The 23,319-nt window shown below is 38.5% G+C and overlaps 1 protein-coding gene across 1 annotated transcript in view; it reads left to right on the forward strand.

The window, feature by feature from the left end:
• Window positions 1-499: 499 nt before the first annotated feature.
• Window positions 500-23,319, forward strand: part of LAMA4 (laminin, alpha 4) — a gene marked incomplete at its 5' end in the record, with an annotated part of 40,927 nt that continues 18,107 nt past the window's right edge. Inside the window, 13 exons of the mRNA XM_009584489.1 lie at window positions 500-648; window positions 2,692-2,833; window positions 3,934-4,030; window positions 4,812-4,928; window positions 5,969-6,154; window positions 11,102-11,241; window positions 12,471-12,644; window positions 13,695-13,837; window positions 14,161-14,323; window positions 16,436-16,569; window positions 17,707-17,878; window positions 19,973-20,104; window positions 21,174-21,316. Of these exons, the coding sequence (XP_009582784.1) occupies window positions 500-648; window positions 2,692-2,833; window positions 3,934-4,030; window positions 4,812-4,928; window positions 5,969-6,154; window positions 11,102-11,241; window positions 12,471-12,644; window positions 13,695-13,837; window positions 14,161-14,323; window positions 16,436-16,569; window positions 17,707-17,878; window positions 19,973-20,104; window positions 21,174-21,316 (1,892 nt within the window). The remainder of the gene's footprint in view (window positions 649-2,691; window positions 2,834-3,933; window positions 4,031-4,811; window positions 4,929-5,968; window positions 6,155-11,101; window positions 11,242-12,470; window positions 12,645-13,694; window positions 13,838-14,160; window positions 14,324-16,435; window positions 16,570-17,706; window positions 17,879-19,972; window positions 20,105-21,173; window positions 21,317-23,319) is intronic.

Here is a 23,319-nt window from a genome sequence, read left to right on the forward strand (position 1 = left end):
GTTGCCTGCCCCTTTTTCCACAAGTGATATCATCTAGAAGTCCCAAAAACTAATTTCTGGCCTGCAGTCTTCACAGAGAAGAGGTAAAAAAAAAAAAAAAAAAAAAAATTTGCAAAGATCTGGTTTAATTATTTCACCTATTAGCACTTCACTCTGAAAGACTTGTCATTGGTACCATTCTGGAGCAAACACAAAGGATAGAAAGACATTTCTCAACTGTCTTCCTTTGGTATTTTACACATATCTCTCTACTATCTTTTTAAGGGATTCCTGGAATTTTGGTTGATTTTTATATTCCTGCATTTGTCTTGCCTTACTGACATTCATAGGACAGACTCTTTTTGATCTTTCCTCTTTTTTATCTGTTAAAAATATAACATCAAACAAATATAAAACAACAAAATCACAATAATGAAAGGTAAAATAAATCATAAGAATCAAACAGACTTGGTTTTTTTACAATTTTCATCTTCTTTCCTTCCCTCCGTATTTTGTTCAGAATGTGTCAGGGTTCTACGCAGAAATAGATGGAGCGAAAAAGGAATTGCAAGAAAAACTAGCCAATCTGTCTCTGTTTGATGATGATTTGGTAGAAAAGGCTATGCATCATGCACACAACCTAAGAAGACTTGCTGATGAGCTGGACCGGTAAAATTTAACTTCAGCATACTTTGTTCTTACAAGTGCTACTGATTGAACAGCTGAATAAACTAAAAGACAAGCAGAAACACCGTTGCAATAGATATGCTGTCTGTAAATATGCACTAAACAAATCACTGTTAAGTCATGTATGGAAGGACTTGTCAAGGTCCAGAGAGAACAGTTGAAGTTGAGCTAAGCAAAATCTATTAATCTTTTCAAAGAATAAACAAACATATATCTTGCGTGACATTCTCCCCTTTCTAATTTGGCTTGTTCTTCTCTTCCCATAGCAAGAGAACAGGAAAGGTAGCTTACTGAAAAGTAAAATAATACAGGCAGATTAAATGGGGTTTGCAGAAACAGCTCATGTCAGTAAGTTCATTCACATTAAAAAATGTTTAGCATCATGGGCCAAAAAAATGGCTTTGGGATTTTTGTTCAAGAACTGGTTTACAGATGTAGTTCTGATACTCAGTTAGTTGTGTCCCAGTGAAACTGGCCCACTGTAACACCAAAAAATTACTATAAGTCTTCCTAGTTTGCTGGAAGATACTAAATGCATCAACTTCCCCCAATTTACTAAAAAGCCACTTTTAGACAGACTTGAAATATGGCTTTATTTGCAATTGGGACTACCCATGGAAAAATCACTCCTGCAAATGAATTCTTAAATAAAATATTTCACCAAGCTCTACCTTAACATTACGGACATATGCTTTTGGAAGATAAACTTAAAGCTACTCTTCAAGTATATTATCTAAATACCAATTGTTTCTTAATGTTAGTATGCCCTAGATAGGAGATTAAAACAGAGAAAAAAATAACAGATCGTTTTCTTTTATACAATTGTATAAAGCTGACATATGAAACTCTGTTCTATAATGCCACACAAACTACAGACAGCCTAAAAAAAAAACTATGTTCAGTCTGAGATCAGCTAACTGGGAGCAGCAGAATCACTTGAAAGAAAATACCCCAGATGGCTAGCCTTCATCCCTTACCAAAATAATTTAAAAATGACTACCAATTCCAACACATTAGGAATTCAATAGAAAGCAAACAGAAATAACTACGAAATATCCAGATGGAAATGTGCTGACTCTTTTATTTGTTGAGAAGATTGTCCTGCAGTGAAACTTTAATCATTTAAAAAATTTAGCCTGTCTTCAAATAATTTTGGTTTTTATGGGTTTGTTTTATAAGCCTGTTAGGCTTTTATTTGGTAGAGATTCTTCTTTTGTCGTGGGGGAATATAGCAGGAAATTCTTGCAACAACACTGAATCTGGAAACTTAATAAGCCCTCAGTGTGCAAACTCTTTGAAGTGAATATACACACGTATATATATAGAGAGAGTGTCTATATCTAACATATACTCTGAATTCTGTTTATCACAAAAATATAAAAAAAAAATATTTATTCAAAGTTGCTAACAGCTGAAGGTTGAGTCCTAAACCAACTGCTGTTTGGAATCTCCCCTGAAGACCAGTTATTGCCTAATATGCAAATCAAGCTCTACCATGCCAGCAAAGCTATCCTGTATTTTTGAAATCTAACTTTTTGCAAAGTTTCATGATCATGGGCAGTTCTTCAACTGATCCTCCCCCTTTTGCCATCTACTTTTGGAAAGTATAAACAGCCCAGTGATACAGCTGTCCTGATCACTGGCACACACAGGTCTTTCCATTCACAGCCAGGAGTTATCCCTAAATAAGGACAACTGATAGATGTTATTCTGTTAATTTATGGAATATCTACTCTAGATTAAAAAAAGATAAAAGCTCAGTAGTGACTTGTTGCTGCTCACATAGACTTTAAGGGCAAAATTCCCCGAGTTATACCACTGGGAAGGACCTTCTGTCCACATAGTTTTCATCTGCTTCAGACTAACATAAATGGTCGTACACAATCAAGAGAATACTACTTAGGCCAAGTATATTTATGTGCATGATTATGTAGTCAGAATTCACAGAATGTTAAGAAAATTAATCCATTTGAAACTATTTTGATTCAGTTTGGTTTCTTCCTCCTTTTACTCTCTTTTTAACAGGAATTTGTATGGTGTTGATACAAATGGGTTGGTACAAAGGGCAATAAATGCTTCAAATGTGTATGAAAACATTGCCAGTTATATTGAAGAAGCTAATAAAGCTGCATTGCTGGCACTGAACACAACAAACCGGGTCAATGATGTAAGTAAGTTTCATAATATCAGCTTTTACTTTGCAATGCTTCAGGGCTTTTGGACACCTAAGTATAAAGAAGAAACAAGATTTAGCTTAACTGTCAGCACTGAACTTCTCACTATTGCTTCATCCACTTCATCTCACTTGCTTCATCCACTATTTCCTGAATTAAATCCTAGGTAGTTAATTATTCTGCTGGCCTAAAATCTCCTGGTATTCAAAAAGATGCAACAGGTTCTTCTGTCCCCAAGTACAGGATGCTGCTGCTCTGTGTTGTCACTCAAATTGAGGCATTTCTGTGAAAGTCCAGACAACTCTCTGGCCCTGTAGGAAACTGAGCTGGCATTTAGCGCTTGAGTCCTCGTACTCCACACAGCACCATGTGGCAGAAAAGGTGGTCAAGATATCTAACAGAAGCATCACTGTTTCTCATAGAAAGTCAAGCTAAAATGGGGCAAATAGCCCACTCACACACTCAGTGCAGGGATGAGGATGCTAATTTTGTCTCTGGCCTTGCTGTTCTAAAATATTTTATACGTATTTTTGTATGTATATAGTTTCCAACCTATATACATGCTACTTAACGGCAATTTATTAGTGGCCTAGAAAGAGGATTTGGCTGGATTACAGGGGCCTGAACCCCAGGGAGCTGTGGGATTTTGAGTCCAGCCCTCTGCTTCCAGCACGCTACTGGGGACCGCAAGGCAGCTCCCCACACAGCGCAAGTGTTCATCACCCATCTGAGATGACAGTAGAAAATGAACAGTCACAGTGCCTAACAAACATGTAGCATGAGTATCAGGTTGACCATACTGGAGTTGATAAATTAAGAGGACTTCTGCGCTTTCTGCATCTTTGTTATTCAGTGTTGTTGTCTGGAAAAGCATACGTTTCTCTAAATTTTAATTGCAATCTACAGAAAATTTTGCTTTTCAGACTTTTTTTCTAAATCAACTGCCAGTCTTAGATGCTAACAAAGCAAATGAACTTGCAGTGACTTTGTAGTCACATTTATATGAAGTAATATGCTGTCCACAATTAAACACAATAAAGAGGAACATTTGGTAAGCATTATTCTGACTTTCTTTTTTGGAACATACTTGTAGGCTGCAGTTGGAATTGATACTCAGATCATTTATCATAAAGGTAAAAGCGAAGAACTTCTCAACCAAGCCACAGAGCTACAACGGACAGCAGATGACAGTAAATATACATCCTTTCTACTTTCCCAGTCAGTTTATAAGCATGCACGTTAAAATAAATTTCAAAAGCACATCACTAAGGCAGAACTACTGCTGAAACAGAATAGTGTATTGATCGAAGTTACCACACAAAGTACTTGAAATGGCCACAGGCACAGTTTGAGTAGTTTATGTGTTGTCATCCTGCCAGATGCTGAAAATTTATTTCATTTACAAAAGGACCATTTCAGATACAACCACTGTTTAAATATGTGATCCTGCAAACAGTTGTTCACAGGTAAATATACTCAATCAAGTAGTTCAAATGAAATCAATTCACAACAGTTTAGATGTTCAGAAAGCTGGATTTCACCAGTGAAGGATAATAATAAATGTTAACGGATTTTGGCCTTTTTTCACTGAAAATGAAAGAAGGCTTTGAAATTACAGAAATTACCTCTTCAATTTTTCAGAACCTTTTGAGTTCTTTAAAATTTTTCCTGTATACTTGTTGCAGCTATTCTCAGCAGTGCTGGTAAAGCAAGGAGAGAGAGTACTGACTGAGACACGGGTCTCCAGATTTTTCTAAGAAGCAAACAAATAATGGCTAGGAGCTGCAAGGTTACTTTTTCCTTTAGATTATTTGAAGTCCAGAGTGCTGGTATGCCCTATACCAAAAGAGGCTACAGTATACTGCCTATGGTGTATTAAATGCTTAGTAACATACCTGCACAGGACAAAATTTACCTTTTTAAATGCCACTCCAATGCCACTCAACTATACCTCCTATTTTCTCCCCACAGGTAACGATTTAACCATTGCAGACACTAGCCAGCATGTTAATGGCACTCTTGCCAGAATGAACGCTCTGCGAAGCCAACTGATGAGAGCCATCACAAAAATGCAATCAGCAGAGCCAGGTTGTAAAAGGAACTTCATCTTTATGATGCTTTATCTTCATACATTTAAGAGCATATTTTATCTTTGCATATGGCCTATGAAGTTGGTATTAAGATTTCAGTCTCAGGCAGGCCTAAAGGAATTTGACTTGAAACTGCAAGACCTAAACAGCAAACATCCAGCTTTAACATATTCATAATGAAATTACATGCTTTGCCATCTGAAATTATTAACATTCTTCTTTGATCCTCCTTACTACCGTTGTCCACTCCCATGTTACTCTTGATCTTTTCAGGGTTTGGAGAATCTACAAGTCTGTGGATTTATTGTACTGATAGTCAAATTCACATATGCATCACACCTGGCAAGTAGAGTATTTGGGAGGTAATTACTGGCAGTCTTGATGATTGACAAAATCTCACCTTAGTTTTTCAGAAAAGAGACATCATAGAGCATCCAGCAAGTATATCTGAAAGTGTTCAAAGTTGACATGGTCAAGATTTCTTCATTAACTTTCAACTAAACATGGCTGGGGTTTACTGCCAAGACATTATCATATGCAAAATGTCACAGGTTTTACAAATACAGCAGTCAGTAACTCAAAAAAAATAAAAACCCCAAAATGCCAGGTATGAAGAAACAAAACCACTTCAGTGTCTTGCATTTCTCTCCTTCAAAAATAACTTTCATTAAAAATATTCAACAAATACATGCATTTTCTTTTAAAAACCTGACGTTTTTCGTATTTTTTTTTTCACCTCTGTTCCAACTTCCTTGGCTATATAACACCCATCAAAATCCAAGGACACAGAAAATTTCTAAAAATCTAGAATGGAAATGAGAATTTGTTAAATTTTAAGAATTAGTATAACTGTAGGCCAACCATGGGAAGTTTTGAATATTCCCTGTGGAAACAAAGCAAAAACCAACCAAGCAAGGTTGGGTGCCCATTCTGCAGAAGGTAAAATCCCCTTAGCCTCACCACTTTCTAAGTACTGGTTATAGCTCTCTTGAATCTTTGAAACAGTTCATTTCTCCTCACCCCCTATTTATTTTGTAGTGGAGGCCAGAGAGCGTTTGGAGCAAGCTAAACTGAAGACTGCAGAGGCCGTAAGTGCTACCATGACAGTAATGCAGGCTACGACACCCATGGATGAGAACGTGAGGTTGTGGTCTCAGAACCTGCAAGACTTCCAGCACAATTCAGCGGCGTACGACAGTGCTGTGCATTCAGCTGGGGATGCAGGTATGGTGACCTCAATTTTGCCATTCCTTAGCATTAAAAGGTCAGGGAATCATCGCAACATCATGTTGTATGAATCATTTACATTGCATATTCATTGCATATAATCTTCTAGCATTTTACCTCCATGAAAACATTTCAAAAATTAGCAGTTGTCTAGAGACTTGACTGTATTTTAAAACTTTTGGATACTTGGGCATTTCCAAAAATGACTTACTGAAACACTTAAGGGCTGAAATCTTATGGGCTTTTAAGTCGTTTTATCAGGGTACCAAGGTCACACTGAACAATAGACAGCTTGTCTAAATACTTCTCGCTATTATGATTGGCGATTCAGTTATTATTTTTTTAACATTGGGAGGCATTTGAAAACAGGGCCCTTTTGTCCTCAGTAGTACAAACGTGGAGGATAAATGGTCCCTGACTTGATGAGCTTGTAGTCTAAACAAAGGGGGCAAAGAGGATTAGGGAGGAAATATAATATTTAAGGAGGGTGATTGCTGGAAAAGCTTGTAAACATCACATTAATTCCACTTTTATTATCGGGGAGAGGAGGAAGAGTAGAGTAAAAACTGGAAGATTTGTTATGTAAAATATAAGGTAAATAAAAAGACAAAAAAAAAAAACTGAGGAAGGCTACAAAATTGAAATGAAGATGATAGGCAAGAGTGGAAAAAGAGGCAGAGAGAGTGAAGATGAAATGAAGTGACTGGTGAAAGAAGGAAAAGAACAATTATGAAAGAAAAGAATCAACCTAGAAGTGAAAATATTCAGAACAAAAAATTGCTGACAAGCACCACTATTTATTGCTTGATATATTCCTGGCTCTACTCAGGAGGCTCACTAATCCCAAGTTATTCATGGCTAGGAAAGCTGGAAATCCAGAACAAGAAATTTCCTGCATATGTTTGATGATATGTACCATCACCTGCAGCACTGTTCAGTGATGTCTTGCCTCTGAAAGTGCCTCAGAGAAGGTCCATAACTCTATTGACTCTATCTCCAGAAAGTCTGAATCTCAGATCTACTGCCCCGAATCCCTTCTTCTTCTGTCAGGAGCTTTGCAACTTGAGTATCATTTTACTGCAAATGGTGTTATGAGTACCAAACCCAACATTGCTTCTACTACCCCAAATCCACACTCATCCCTCTAGACAGGGGAAACCCAAAGGTCATATTACTTCCAGAATTCAGTAATGGATAAGACCCTCACACTAATATTTTTGGTTAAGTGAGTGCTCCCAAGAACTGGTATAAAAGTGGTTCCCTCTACAAGAAGGAATTCAGTACTATTCAATATCCCGACTTCTGGCTCCAGAACTGGAAGTAGCTCACATTTCTCTGAGCTTGTCATCCAAAGGAAACACTAAGCCATTCCCTCTGGGAATGGGCAAGCTCACTCTAGCTTATGGGGCTAGAGCTCCATAAGGGTGTAGTTAATGTAACAGTAGCATCGCATTGCTGTAAAATGTTTTTGATCACCACAGAGCTCAGTTTAGGCTGTGGGCTATGGGCTCCAACTCCCATTTAAGATAATGTAAATGTGGATATGATTGGCATCCAGGGAGGGAATGGTATGAGAAAAACATCTAAGAGAAACAGTCTGCTATAGCTTACACATGAAGGTAATTGGTTTTATTCACCTTTACACTTGATTTACATTTAACATTTACCAGTGCCAGCTTAGTAGATAGAGCAGCAACACAAACTGCATTTGGCTCTTCATGCTCAAAATGTCAGCAGACATTCAGGATTTAAAAAATCTGCTCATACTAGCTGTTATACTGGAAGAAATATTTCCAGTATCATTTGAGAGGCTCCATAAGAGTGGATAGACCTAAATGACCCAGCTCTCCTAGTCGGATATGTTCCCAAAAAGGCACATGCACCATGAGTTTAAAGAAGAGCTCAGCTCCTATGTGATGTGCCTGGCAAAAATGTCTTCTGTGATAGTGAGTTGTGCAGGTAGGGAGTCACCTTGAAAGTAATTTCCTATGAAAAATGTCTTCTGTGATAGTGAATTGTGCAGGTAGGGAGTCACCTTGAAAGTATTGTGATCATATCAGAGTGCTTGGAGGGCCTGCTGATCACAGACTCACTGTTTGAGAGATGCTAATATGCAAACTACAGCAAGGTGTGGCCTACTACATTTGTGGTGGCAGCTTTTCTATGGCATTTTTGGTTTGAAAGCATTTTTTGTTTTGTTTTAAGGCACAATGATTTTTTTGCCAGAAAAATCAGGTGGAAATACCTGAGAAGACAGATCAGTGCTACGAAGGAGGCTGGCATGGGTAGTGCTCCAGTCAGATGTGACTGTGATTCACAGCCTGGGAAGACAGATGTAGACATGCCAGGGCACGGTGGAGTGCTCTCAGACCAGCTGTGTATGTTGCCAGGAGAGGCTGATCTGACAGGAGGAATGTCCATCAAAGTCCAAAAGAAAGTCACAAAAAATGTTCAGACAGGTGCCTGAAATACCAAAATACCTGATCATCATGCCAATAACACTACCATGGCAGCTGAAGCCTCTAAGCTGGCATGTCTAGATTGCCTTTGAATAAAGCTTGCACTTGATTTTTGGAAGGGTGAGAGCATGTCTTGGCTGTGCAGTTCTCTGAGAATACTCCCTGGGTCACCATTGTGCAGGGAACTGGTGGGCTTCAGCAGAGAAGACGAAGGACTGTTTGGGAAGGAAAACACAAAAGGAAAAAGTGTCTGAAAAGTTATAGTCAAGGTATTTCCTCCTTGACAGTTTCCCTTGTATTCTTTTTTGTATTTTATCACTGGGTAAGACTAGTTATCCTTTTTCACCCTCATCTTCATCCCAAAGACTAAAATAAAAAATCAATATTCTTCTGTGTTGAAGAATGCCATTATAAAGGACTAGAGGAAGAGATTTATGGTGAGATTTTATAATAGTACTAGTAGTAATAGATGTTAGTTTTGTGTTTTCACATTACAGTTGTGTTTCAAATTTAATACCTCAAATTTCAAACAGATGAAAAGCCAGTTTTTCAAGATATCAGATCAGATACAATTCCAGTTCAGTTGCTGATTATTAAAAAAAAAAATGGTGGTTGAAATTTGCTAAATCACTTTCTGAGCTTGCAATTTTTTTACTTTAAGAATAACATGGGCTTTTTTCCAAAGACATGGAAATTTCATTTCAAAAGGCAGAGAAAATTTTCTGTAAGTTGATTATTACACTAGTTATTTTTTTTAAGTAGAAATTTTAACGCATTTTGGAATTAATGTGTTACCCAGAATTCACTGTAGTTCTTTGAGGATTTACTAAAATAATGGCACCTTACTGTACAGTAAGCTTTACATAAAATATCTGATTACTGACCTCCAGCATATAAGGTCTTTCAGGACTTAATGGGAATAACTGGAAAGTCTAAAGGCCTACATGGCCCACTCCTACACTGGACGTGGAAAGTAAAACACAAGTGAAAAGAGCCAAGCAGAGAAAGGGCAGGACTGTGGCAAATACAGCTTTTCACTCTGTCCAAAGAGAAGCAGGACTTGTAGGGCTCTATGGGATCTTCTCATACTCTGGATTGCTCTGAGTGAGGCTGAGAGCTGCTTCAGTCTTTAGTCAGAACTGGAAGCACAGAAAAGTGACTGGAGGCTACTCTTCCTTCCTTCTTTCCCTTCTATACGGTCTCAGTACATCCGAGGATTAGCTCCTCTACCTGTCTCTCTACTATCTTCTCAGACAAGAGTAAAAATATGAGAGGAAGAACACAAGAGCAGGCGGATGCAAGTTGACAACCCCTAAAATATAACTGCAAACCCTACAAATCTGGTCTTAAGCTTTATAGTGAATCCATGTCATTAAAAATTAACTATGAATACTGGATCTTTCTTATACGCATGTAGCTTGTGGCTAAAATCACATTTCGTTGTACTCAGCTAGTTGTACCTACATCTAATTAAAGATGAAAAATGATGTGATGTGTAAATATCCTTCAAAGGGCAGCATGTCATTGGAATCTAATGTGATTAAATTCAACTATAATTAGGGGGAGCTATTTTTCTTTCTCAGTAATTTTTCTGTCTGCTTATCTTTCTGGGAAAGGACTTCTCTCCCTATGAACACAACAAAGCACACACATTTCCCTTTGATAACAATCCTACTTGCACATGTACCAGAAGACACAGCAGTGAAAGACCAAAGGTCCAAGACTCTGATTCACAACCCCGGCAGATGTAGGCAGGAAAGCTGAAGAGGCTACCACTCTCAAGGGCTGGGGCAGGTAGTAAGCACAGTTTAGGTGTACATGCACAATCAGCTAAGGCTTTCTACCACTGTACATTACAGGCCTGTTACTGCAGTCTGAAAGCAGCGGTGTCTCTGTTAGCAGAGTGGGCTGTGAACCACATGCAGACACAACACCTGTGCAGCCATTGCTGCTATCTGGGTGATAAACTTTGGGAGAGATGCACAGCTGAGAGCTGAGGGAAACAACCTATTCATCTCCCCTAAAATGAATTTGAAGAGCTCCTAGATGCAGTTCCCAGGTCAGCCACAGATACCCAGAGAGATGCTGAACAAATAATCATTCTGCTTCAGTTGCCATATCTGTAAAATTGGGTTTAACATTTATCTGCCTTGAAGGAAGATGAAAAGTTTATCATGATTAACATTTGCAAAGCTCCTTAAGGCAAGTATTGCAGACATACAACACCATGGTAGTACCTAGGAGTCCCATGAAAAAGTAGCCTCCTTTGTGCAAACTTCTCTCCAAAAACTTTTGCAATACTAGATCCTGATAAATCACTACCCTTTCAGAAATCACTGCCTCTCACACACCATAGTTAGGACTTGTTCTTAAAGCAGAAGGAGATAGGTGAGTTAACCTAAGAGGGTAAGGAGAAATTTTCCTGGTGCAAAACCAGTGTTAAAAAGAGGGAAAATACAAGCTGTCACTTCTTTTCTAACTGCAGTGAAGAAACTTACAGAAGTCTTCCCTCAACTCCTGGACAAACTGCGCAGAGTAGAACAGAAGGCACCAGCAAACAATATTTCTTCCAGCATTCAGCGAATCAGAAAATTAATTGCTCAAACCAGGAGTGTAGCAAGCAAGGTAAAACTTTTGGATGGGACTTTTGGTTACTAGTGCTAATAATCAAATGCATCTTACTAGGAATTCCATTTTCTTGGGCTATGTCAGAAGCCCAAACCTTGACATTATCTCCTCCCAACAACTGGATAAACAAAGTACCATGGAAGTCATTAAAATCTTTACAGTTGCTATTTGCAAGCAATTAATATTACCATGTATTCATGGTAGACTACTGCTACTGCAGTAGCAACTTTAATTAAGTAGTTGGCACAGTGTTAAGGATGGCCACAGTAACAAAACCATTTAAAGCTAAAACTAATAGGTCATTACTCAGCTGGCAACATTAGTTACAAGCAGTAGTAATTACAGCAATTTAATGCAAACTTTTCTGAGATGACAGTATTTCTTTTTTTCTTTTGAATTAAATTTCTGCAGGGTAGGAGAATCTTTGGTTCATACATATTTAATAGAGAAAAAAACTTTTATTATCATAAATAAATTATGAGGGATTTTTCTGTAACAAGAACACTGAGGTCAAAAATTAAAACAGTATATTTAAATTCATTCAGAGAAATAAAAAATTCAGTGCATTACTGTATGTTGACAATGCTGGAATACGCTATCCACATACATTACTTCAAAAAAGAAAAGCAAAATTCAGTTAGTATGTGTGCAGTGCTTGACTGTTCTTTAAATGTGTTTTGTCATTCAGGCATATTGTGCTTAAACTTGAAAACATTATTTCAGTTATGTTGAAGGCATTTTGAGCTAAAATGAACATGTTTTAAAATTTTATTAGCATCTCATATATATTACTGTAACTTCAGTAATATAACAGGATTACTCCTGAACACAAAATTAGTCATACTACTCCCAAAGCAAAGAAATAAATTATGGTAAAAGTCTTACAGCTATATAAGAATTTCATTATGTGCCATACATAATGATGTAGCTCTGATTCAACTAAGCACACATCTATGTCCCACTGAAATTTAATTTACTTTATGAATATGCTTAAGCACAGTTAATTAGGAGCTTTAATGAATTTTAAAATGAATTTCCTTCATCTTCTTTACAGTGTCTTCCAGAAGTGATTGTTATAAACATACAATTTTGCATGGCACGTACATAGGTGCCAACTCCACTCTTGTAGTAAGCGAGGCTGCTGGCTAAGTATTCTTGCACATTTACCTTAAGTAATGTCCCCAGGCAATAATAATGTGTCTCACTTAGCACACTTGCAACTGCAGGTCCAAGTTTCTATGATGTTTGGAGGCCAATCAGCTGTTGAAGTCAATCCAAAGATCAACGTGGAGGAACTGAAATCTTTCACTTCCATGAGCTTGTATATAAAGCTTCAGAAAGACAACCCACAACTGGCAGCATCGCCAGACAGATTTATTTTGTACCTTGGAAACAAAAATGTAAGAGAATAACCCAGTTAATTTTTATATATTAAAAAAAAAAAGAAAATTTAAATAGGTATGAAGTTTATTTGCCCTTGTTTTTTCTCTCACTGTTTCTCCGTGTTTCAAAATAAGGGGTGTCTACTATATGACTGTCATTGATTTTGTGACAAGCAAAGCGCAAGGGTTCCCAAGGCCCCTGTCCTTGAAACTTCTCACCCCAAACAATGTAAGAAGCAAATTAGACTGCCTATGCAGTGTGCTGCTGTGATTGTCACCGCCGCGAACCATACTTGCCATCTCCATTGGCGGTACTGAGCTGCTGTGAAGCAGTTAATGTCATCTGCCTGGCTTTTGTGGGCCACATTTCAATCAGGTTTATGCTGCTGACAGTGTCAATTCCAAATCTCTGAGGTCAGAGGCCCACAAGATAAGCAGGTTTCTTTGCCTGTGGCTTGTGCTGCTGTTTTACACTCTACGTCACTACTTTGAAACACCTAGAAAGGGCATATACTCTTACTACCTGTAAGTGTTGTGAAATTGTTCTTTAAATTGTGGTTCCTAAAAGAAGAAAAATCACACCTCACAAGCCCGGTATAATCCTGGCAAGCTGTTAGTTGGGAAGAGTAAAGAGGCAGACTTTTCTTTTTAAGCTTTTCTAAAAAGAATGTCTACTGAATATAAATCAAGCGAAACCCCTCTTGGCAGAATATTTAATTGCAGCATAATACCTAGCTTTAGACAAATGTTTCTTCCTATTTCCTACATACGACACTGCACACTAAATACTGATGAACAGCTTCCCATGAAACATTACCAATTTACAGCCAGAAGACATCTCATGACCTTGTATTTACCTCAGTCAAAATGGATATGAGGTAAAAGATCAGAGATTTTTTCTGTGCAGTTCTATCTGGTGAAGGAAAGTAATTAGAGAATGAAGCATTTGTTTATCAGTTATATTTAAAAGTGTCATTTAGTCTATCATAGCCCATCCTTTACTAATGTTCTACATTAAATTTATTTCAATGTTTGTAGCTCTGACATCCTTCTCCATTGGTGTTTTAGGCAAAAAATTACATTGGCCTTGCAATTAAAAATGACAACCTTGTGTACATTTATAATTTGGGAGGCCAAGACGTGGAGATACCTCTGGATGCCAAGCCAGTCAGCACCTGGCCTTCTTACTTCAGCATCATCAAAATTGAGAGGTAAAGTGACAATGTACAATTCTCCAAAATCAAACAGTTAATAGAAAAAAAAAATCAAACAGAAAAGGCTGGGTCAGAACTGCCCATCAGAAGTCTTCCGTGCCTGGTTCTACTCCTGAGAAATTCTCTTTGCTTTTAGAGAGCCAGGACCCAAAGGGCTACAGGGGGGAAGAGAAAGTGTCTGTAGTTTCCCCTTTCTTTCCCCATAGGGTACCAATCTTCTAGTGAGGAAATAAAAACCCTTTCTGAAGTTGGAGGCTTGCTTGTTCTTTTTTAAGTCTAGCCAACACAAAACTCTCTTCTCTTGCAATTCCCTTCTACAGGATAGGAAGACACGGCAAAATGTTTTTAACTGTGCCTAGTCTTAGCAGCACAGCTGAAGAGAAGTTCATCAAAAAGGGAGAGGTTCTTGGTCCTGGCTCTCTTCTGAATTTGGAACCTGAAAATACTGTTTTCTATGTTGGCGGAGTGCCTCCAGACTTCAAGGTTGGTCAGATAAATACTCTATATTTAGACTTAAATAATGCAAACCTATGTTGCTGGGCTTCCCTTTAAACACATAAATGGTTATAAATAAAATTCCCTTATTTAATCATTTATCAGCCTAGGACTCCATATTATAGCCATGATGAAAACTACTGCTTTCTCTAGCATATATCTCATACAGTAAGACAATCAGATTCCTGTCAGCTGTCATTACAGTTTTCTGAAATGTAATAATAAGAAAAAAGCTTGCTGGCTGTTAAATAGTACATATAAATCAAGGCCTATTATCCCAGCTTAACGAAGTTTGCAAGCGACCAGGTTTTTTTCAATGCTAATGAGTTCAATGCTTACAATTTCTCTTTTACAAGTGTCACAAAAATGAAAAGTAATGTATTGTTAATATTAGGACAGTGTGGCAAACTAGTAATACAATGATTTGTTTGAATTTAAATGATCCTTTGTTCAAATCCAGCCTTACAACGGCATGAAGACTCGCCTGTGCAAAACATATCCGAGGACCTGCGTGAGACAGTTGCTTCAGTCTAGTTCCTAATGAACAGTACCCATCTCATCACAGTCAGCATGAATTAGCATCTCACTTACCTGCTTCTGTGAACATACCAGGTCCTCTTTTTGGATTTAGAAATTGTTATGAATTATCTTGGCTATGAAAATCACATGGCTGAATGAAAACATACTTAGAAAGGCTTTAAAGAATGCTAAATTCTTCAAGCTAACTGTAGTAGGTGCTAAAAACGTCAACTACTGTTCCACAAGCAGCCCTCTTAATAATATAAAAACAAAGATTAACTCAATACACTTACATATTCCTGAGCTTTTGCATTGCTGTGACTACCAGATACATGCCATGGTTTGAATTTTAGATTACTGAGCCCCGGGTGCAAATTGCCTGGGAATAGGACTGATGACTGAATAATAGTTGCACACACAAAAAAAAAGTAATCCAGCAAATGAACCCTTCAGGTCTCAGGCAGAGGAAAAGGAAAAGAAAAAAGTGAATGAAAATGGGAAGGGGAATGGGAAGAAAAGGATTCATGGAATTATTTTATAAGCATATGAGTCTCTTCTCCCTTAGGAATGGACACCTCACATTTTCATTTATTAACATATAGTCTTATTTGCTTAAAGCTTTTGCTTTCCTATTATATATTTTGTAAATATGAAACATACCACTTAACCATTAGAAGTCTCATACTTAACATGATTTCACAGAATAGTAGAAGAAACAAAAGAAAAAAAAGAAACATTATAATTTACAAAATGTATCTCTGCTACAGATAAAAATCTCATTTTCTCTTACAGCTATGCACATTCTGCATTGCTCTATTACCGTTATTGTTATATCATAAGCAAAATGGAAATAATGAGAAGCCAGAGAAAAGTTACTGGCAGTGATCAGGCCCTGAAGTACAAGAGGTGTTATTAATATCACACCTGTCCCACAAGGCAGAGTATTTTAATACTAAAAGAATGATTCACTAGCTCTGTCAGCTTTATTCTTTGGTATTTTTCCATTCACCAATGTGGCTATTTAAATTCTATTTGCAGTGACCTTTCTTAAAAGAAGGAGTTTCGCTATCCTGCTAACTGTTTAAAACAATACCTACTGAAGATTAGCCACTGGTACAGACTTTGAATCCAAGTCTCCTGGGTTTAAACTGCTCTTTTTTTTCTCTCTCTTTCGTCACGGTGTGAAGTTGTTTTTCTGGCAGTGAAGGATGTCTATACATTAGACATGAAATATCTATTGAGAGATTCAAATACCGTGAGCAAGATCTGTGATTAGTCAAATCCTAACCCTTTTCCCCTTTTCCAAGAGTGCTCCCTTCAAAACTACAAAAGAAGTTTTTGTTTGCAGGTGCCTTACCTGGTCTGTTGTTCTCACTGTGAGAACATTTATGTGTTCCATTTTAACTTACAGCACAATGGCCATATCATGATAAGGACAGCAAAGTCTATTCCAAGGTAGCATCACCCCATTTGTTTCAAGATATGAAGAGCACAGAGACAAAACTGACCCCAGGCACAAATGCTTTTGTGATACCTAAATAAAGAGTGTGACCTTTCTACTTTTCCTTGCTTTCTGCACAGCTCCCTCCTAGCTTAAACCTACCCAGCTTCATCGGCTGCCTGGAACTGGCTACCCTGAACGATGATGTCATCAGCCTATACAACTTCAAGCACGTCTATAACATCGACACCACCACATCGCCACCTTGTGCCAGGTAGGGGACAGTCCCACCGTTGCTCTGCTGCTCTGGTTTGTAGAAAGCGCCAGTCCTGGTGGTTCATTCCTGTTTCAGAATACAAATGTGAAGGTGATATTGAGTTATCCAGAAGGAACTTGGCCACTTTTAACTCCTAGTTGCATCAGCAAATTAAACTTATATATTTGCTGTGTCTCCATTAACTCTCTCATAACCTTGCTCATGCCTTCAAAAGGGAAACGGAGTGTGTCCACCCTGCCGTGTTCGCTAGGGCATGGTCCAGGCTCCCTCCTTACTCGTGCTGCTTGCCTAGGACAGGACTGCTCCTGGATGGAATCTTGTCACTGCGAGTGACACAGCAACAGCCAGTTAGCTCCAGTGGGCCTGGTAAACTTGAGCACACTCCCACCGCCAACTAACAAAGCCCGTACGGAAGTTATCTTTCTCTCTTAATCTCTTAAACCCACAACAGAAATTCCACAAACTGGGAAATGCAGCCCCTAAAGTAGAAGTGAACATCCACCGCAGCATTCGTTTAGCACAGACATAGCAGGCATTTTGTTCATGCAACAGGCAGCAACAGTAGAACCTCTCTACACAAAGAATAGGAGAGAAACTGGCAGCTCTCACTGGGAAGAAATGCAGGAGGTGTTGAGACAGAGCAAATGATTGCTTCCCACACCATTCCCACAGGGAGCACAAGCTGCTGCTCTCCAGGACAGTGCGTGCGGGCCGCTCCTGAGCTCCTCAGCAGCGCCCATGCTCAGCTAAAGGCCTTGGAGAATTCAAATGGGTTTCGGCACAAACTGGGCAAGCTCTTAATAGAAATGTATGTGTATCTTTATAATAAGGAGGTGTGGGACTGCCACTTTACAAGGATGAGCAAAGAATTTTCCTGTCTTCTACATACAATACAGGATAAAAGCACAATCTAATGATGAAGGAAGTAGATACATGTTCAAAGCTACACATTATTTTTCAGAAAAAATTCCCAGAAAGAATTTGAAAGAAAACGTCATCAGTCTCACTGCCAGGAAGAAGCAGCCGTTCAGAACAATTATTTCAAGAAAGTATTTTAATTGTAAACGCCTTTAAATTTCCCCAAATTAAAATGGGGATATGCCAAATATTGCTTCCCTGCTTGTTTTTTCATAGAAATAAGTTGGCTTTCACTCAGAGCCGGGCTGTGAGCTATTTCTTTGACGGCTCTGGCTATGCCTTGGCAAGAAATATTGAGAGAAGGGGAAGATTCAGCCAAGTGACTCGGTTTGACATAGAAGTTCGAACACCTACGGACAACGGATTGATCCTGCTGATGATTAATGGGGTGAGTACCAAATCCTACTGGTACCCTTTATCCATGAGCACCACAAGTTCTCCAGTACTTACAATATCAAAATGCTTACGTCCTTACATTTAACTTCTGGAAAGAGAAATACTTTGTGTTCGTCTGGTGCATGTATACATTAGGAGAGAACTGGATGTGCTCTGCAAAGGCCCCAGGAAGCCAAGGACCTGAGCTGGACTCTGCTCTCATCCGGAGACAGTCAGGACTTCAGACCAGTCATACCCCTGTGATGACACTTTGAGAGAGACTCCAGTTAAGCCCAGTAGTTGCACCTTTATTTAAACGTGAATGCACAATCAAAGTGATAGGAAATTTCGGTGAAGTAACTCCCACAAAGCAGCCACTTCGTGGTAGCTGCCACTTTATAACTGTGTCTCAGGGTGTACTAGAGTTAAATATTTATTTAAGTTACTGAAAATAGAAAGTAGCCCAAATAAAAAGGCTTGATCCAAATATCACCAGCTTTTCAGAAGTTTGAGGGCGATGCAAACTCTGTAAGGCTTTGAAGAAAGTAGACTCCACGTGCAAATATCCTCTGAAGACAAACTCAGATTTTTTTGTCTTTGGGCGTCTCCACATCAAGCTCCCAGGTCCTGTGTGGATTACAACTTGGTAAAGCCACAGCAAATATTTTAATATGTAGATGCAGTCCACAGACAAACACTTGTCTAGACACCTGCATGTACCACCGCACTGAGCCTTTAGAAGAGAAAAAAATCTGCTCTCATTAGAAGAGCTACTCTCTAGTGTTTGCCTTTTAGGGTAACTTCCAGAGAAGAGTTGTGGAGAGCAATTTGCTCTGCAGCATAGCATGCCACCACTACTACCACTAACCTTCGCTCTTAGGAGGTTTTGGACTAAGCAACTGTTGTTAAAAGTTTAACAGCCTCTATTGCAGAACAGTCATTTTTCTTCCAAGCAAAAGTGCCCAGAGATTTGTCGGAGATGTATGCACTTTGTATGTTACAGTGGAAACTGCAATCAAGTTGGACGTTAGCTGTGGAAGACCATGCCTACTCAAAGGCACTTTTAGAAAGACTGTGCAAGCCGGCCCATTATTCAGTTCTGCAAAGACAGCTCATAAATATTCTGCATGTAATCCCCATTTCATTTTCAAATTTAAGCTGTTCAAGACAAACCCAAGCTGCTGTTTCATTTAAAAGCACTAGATTAAAACGTACTTTCACTACTTTAAGTAATGACTTCTGAGCATGGACTCATTTGTGTCAGAGACAGCAGTTCTTGGCCTGCAGTAGTTTTCTGAGAATTATTGTTCTCATGTTTCCACCAGGCATGGGAACAACAGCATGAACACTAGGAGAGAAGACAAACATTAGCATTAAAAGCATTAACCCAGATGCACAGTTGCTGTAAACTGTCCTTTCTGCTTCTTTATGTTCAGATTTGGAACAAGACCAATTCTATGGTACAGATCTTCATTTAAAGCACTCCCTAAAGATTTTCTAAAGTAGAGCTCCTGTTTATAAAGTTTAGGTCACCCAGCCACAGAACAGAAGCCAAACCATGAAGCAGGAATAGTCAGGAAATCCAGAAACCAAATACACAGTAAATACACTCTAGCTATTGCTCAGCCTTCAGCAAATATATCAGTGCTGATTAGGGCTGTGAAAAGATACAATCCTGTGACAGAAGCTGCTAATGCAGATACAGCCATTCTAGCACAACGTTGCTTTTACCAGTATAACATCTTTCATTTGGGGCATGTGGTATTACTTCGACAGTAAGTAGATGTGTTCGCATTAGGAATACTTTCCTGGTAAAGAATATTGGCATTACTGTGCTACCAAATACTATTCCTACAGGGAAACAGTTCACCAAGTCTTCAAATAAGTGCTGTTTATCAAACAATTATGTGTGCATGTATAATATATATACACATATATTGTATATATAAAAATAATCCAGAAACTGTATTATAGTTTTGCAAATAAAAAGACCTCTTCCCAGCATGCTTTTCACAATGTCAGACACTCTCATAACAGTGTTGGTTTTTTTTTTTAAATTGCTGCCACAATCATAGTGCCTTTCTGACTGCTGTTTTGTTTTATACAGAGTATGTTCTTCAGTCTAGAGATGCACAATGGTTTCTTGTACCTCCGCTATGACTTTGGCTTCAGCACCGGCCCTGTGCTGCTAGAGGACTCCATGAAGAAGGCTCAGATTAACGACGCTAAATTTCATGAGGTAGAGATGCAGTTACAATCACAGCCATTTGACCAACTATCCCAGCAGCTCCAAGGCAGCAATAATTTACTCCAACATCAATGAAAGGAGCAAAAGGATGAGGGGCCAGGTGGTGATGCAGTAAATCGGGCAGAAGAGTAGAGCACATGCCTGCCTTGCATGTGAAAGAGCACATGCAAGTCCCACCACTACTGAGCAGTGCAAAGGGAAAGCTCTCCCTGTCTCCTGGTAAATCAGTGCTTGTGGAAGATTCTGCGTATTACTAGCCAAGGACAGGAAAGTTCACATGGGAGGAAAAGTGTTATTAATTCAAAACGAAATTATATCCAGGACAACTATGTCCTTCAAATATACAACTCTCCTCAACTAAAAACATGTCATTATGTTCACTTGACCACCTTAGTTGTTATGCATTGTATTACAAGAAATATTGCATTTCCCATTTCATTTGAAGGGAGAATTAATTTGGTAGCAGTCTTTTATATATGCAGAGTATTTTAGGGACTTTGGCAGATCTAAAATATCTACTTGTATTTGGTTTAAGAGAATTGCTTTAAGCCAGTGACAGTGACAGTGACAGTAGAAAAACCCCCTTAGTGGCTTGCTTCTCCTGCCATTTACTTGATGTAAATTCAAAGTCTGATTCCAGATCCACAACTACAGCTACAGTTCTGTTCAACCTGTTTAAGCAGGTTTATGCTTTGACAATGAAATAAGTTTTTTAAGAAGTATGCCCTAACTTCTTGGATAAATCAATAAAGCACACTGAAGTTAATGGAGCTTATCTGTTTGCCACAGTGTAGAATTTGACATGGGGTACTTTCATGTGGATTTATTCATAAGTGAAATATCCTGGGTTTTCGATCATTAGAGAAATTGTGACATCGAAATAAGCTCCCTACTAGTAATTGTTGTCAGCCTCTCCCGATTTACAAACAACTTTTTTGATAAATGGGAGGAACTTTTCAAACAGAAAGATATAAAGACGCAATCAATTTTGCAAAATCACCATGACAACTTACAAATGATGACATTTTGGACACTTTTAAGCACATGTTTTTCTTTTCAGATTTCTATTATATATCACAATTCTAAGAAGATGATCTTGGTAGTAGACAGGCGACATATAAAAAGTGTGGACAATGAAAGAACAGCAATGCCATTCACAGACATCTACATTGGAGGAGCACCTGCTGAGATCTTGCACTCCAGGTTGGTTTACAACTGGAATTCAATCATTATCTTCAAGTAATCACCGTATTTAAGTTATGTTGTATGACCTGTGCTGAAGGGCTTACAATAAAACATTCTTCCCAGCCTCAATACCTTCTGTAAAACAACCCCTCAGACACTCTTCTAAGTGTCTCTCAGAGCTCTGTAGTACCAAGGATTAGGCTTGATCCAGCACAGGTAAATTCTGCTGAAACTGGTCTAGTTTTAGTAAGGGTAACAGAAACTGTTGTCTTCTTAAAACAAAAAGGCATTTTCAAAGAACACATGAATGTATAGAATTGCTATTCCTCCTGCTCTGCAAAAAGTGATCTTTGTAAAATAGCAATGCACTAGCTGAAGGATCAAAATCCTCTACCAACTGCATTCTCAAATCTAAAGACTATATTTCTCCTACTACGCACTTCAGTTCTGATCCATCTCAGCTTCTTTCTAGACCCAAGTCAGCTGGCTCTGTGTGGGCGTGGGAAGAAAAGAAAAAGTCTCATTTTCCCATCATACCATTTGACAGAAACCCAGTTTAATCTCAGTAGACTCTATAACTCTCATTTCCTGCAGTGGGAATCTGCTGGACCAGAGTCACGCTCTGGGAGAGAAGGCTGGCTGCTTGAAGAAGGGTATGCTCTTCTGACAGGCAATATTCATTCCCGGGGTCAGACAGTAAGGCCAGCATTTTCAGAAGGGCTCCAGCTGCTGTTTTAAGTGTCACAACTGCTAACAGAAATACCATCTCTCCTTAAAATACCCTCTATGTTAAAAAAAAATAGGGGAGAAGATAGCAAATGTTGCACAATAGTTTCTAGGAATTAGTGGTAAATCTCCTGAAACCTTATTTTGTTGTCAGGAGAGCCTGTTGAATCGATAAATAATGTCTGAGATATAAAACACTTACAGATTAAGCTTTTAAGATAGGTACAAACTTCATGTAAAGGAAAATGATGCCTTTCAATCCCATGTAATTATTTGAACATGCAAACAAAATGGTGGGCAAGGGAGAAACAGAGTATATAATTTATCTGGCCTTTCAAATACTTCTTTACAAAGGTCTGTCACAAGGGGCTATTAAGAAACCTAGTGGGATGGAAGGAGGAAAGGCTGCAGTGGATTAGAAAGCAGCTGGGAAAGAGAAAACTCTTTCAATTTTCACAGTATAAAAAGTCTACAGCACATGCCCAAAGGATCTCTCTTAGGGCTGGTATTAAATACATTAATGATCTAGAAACAAAGCACAAAAGGATGGTGAAAATTACTTTGGTTAATCAAGCCTAGAGAATACTGAAAAAGCCCAGAAGGACCTAGAAATCTAGGCAACTGAGCAACTCAATGGCAGATTAAACTTCTTCACAAATGTAGGGTACAAGATAAATCGCATTAATTATGCCCAGAGTTTTCTGCTACAAAACACCTGGAAGGTACTGTCAAAGCAGGAAAAACAGCGTCTCAATGAAAAGTCGTATCAGAAAAAAATCCATAGGCATTGTAGAAATATGACCAATTATAATACTGAAAAATATATATTGAAATGATTTAAGCAGAGCTACAACTTTGCCTTGGATATTGTACCCAGCTTCGGTTCTCATGACAAGAGTAGACAGCAAAAAGTATGGTCCAAATGTGGCAGCATGTTTCCATTTTCATCAGGAGCATAAGCTGTTATTACCATTACATCTACTGATGATCTACTACTATCTATCTATTACTACTAGTATCTACTACTGATATTTATGGTTGCTTTTTCTAGGATGATTTACATTTGAGTAACATTGGGGAGCAGCAGCAGGGGGGGAAACGAGCTATAGTCTTAGAGGAGGAGTTTAATATTCTTTCAAAGCAGTATATTTTCATTCATTGCAATAGCATTTTCCTCTTTCAATTGCCTTTTTTCCCAAATAAATGAATCTGGAAGTACCATTGTATGTTATTTTTCTCCCAAATCAATCACTGCATAAAGCAGAAAGCTAGGGGGAGGCAGGAGCACTGGGTGC

Source organism: Fulmarus glacialis, unplaced genomic scaffold (assembly GCF_000690835.1).
Source record: "Fulmarus glacialis isolate BGI_N327 unplaced genomic scaffold, ASM69083v1 scaffold5229, whole genome shotgun sequence".
In the NCBI taxonomy this organism is placed as follows: domain Eukaryota; kingdom Metazoa; phylum Chordata; class Aves; order Procellariiformes; family Procellariidae; genus Fulmarus; species Fulmarus glacialis.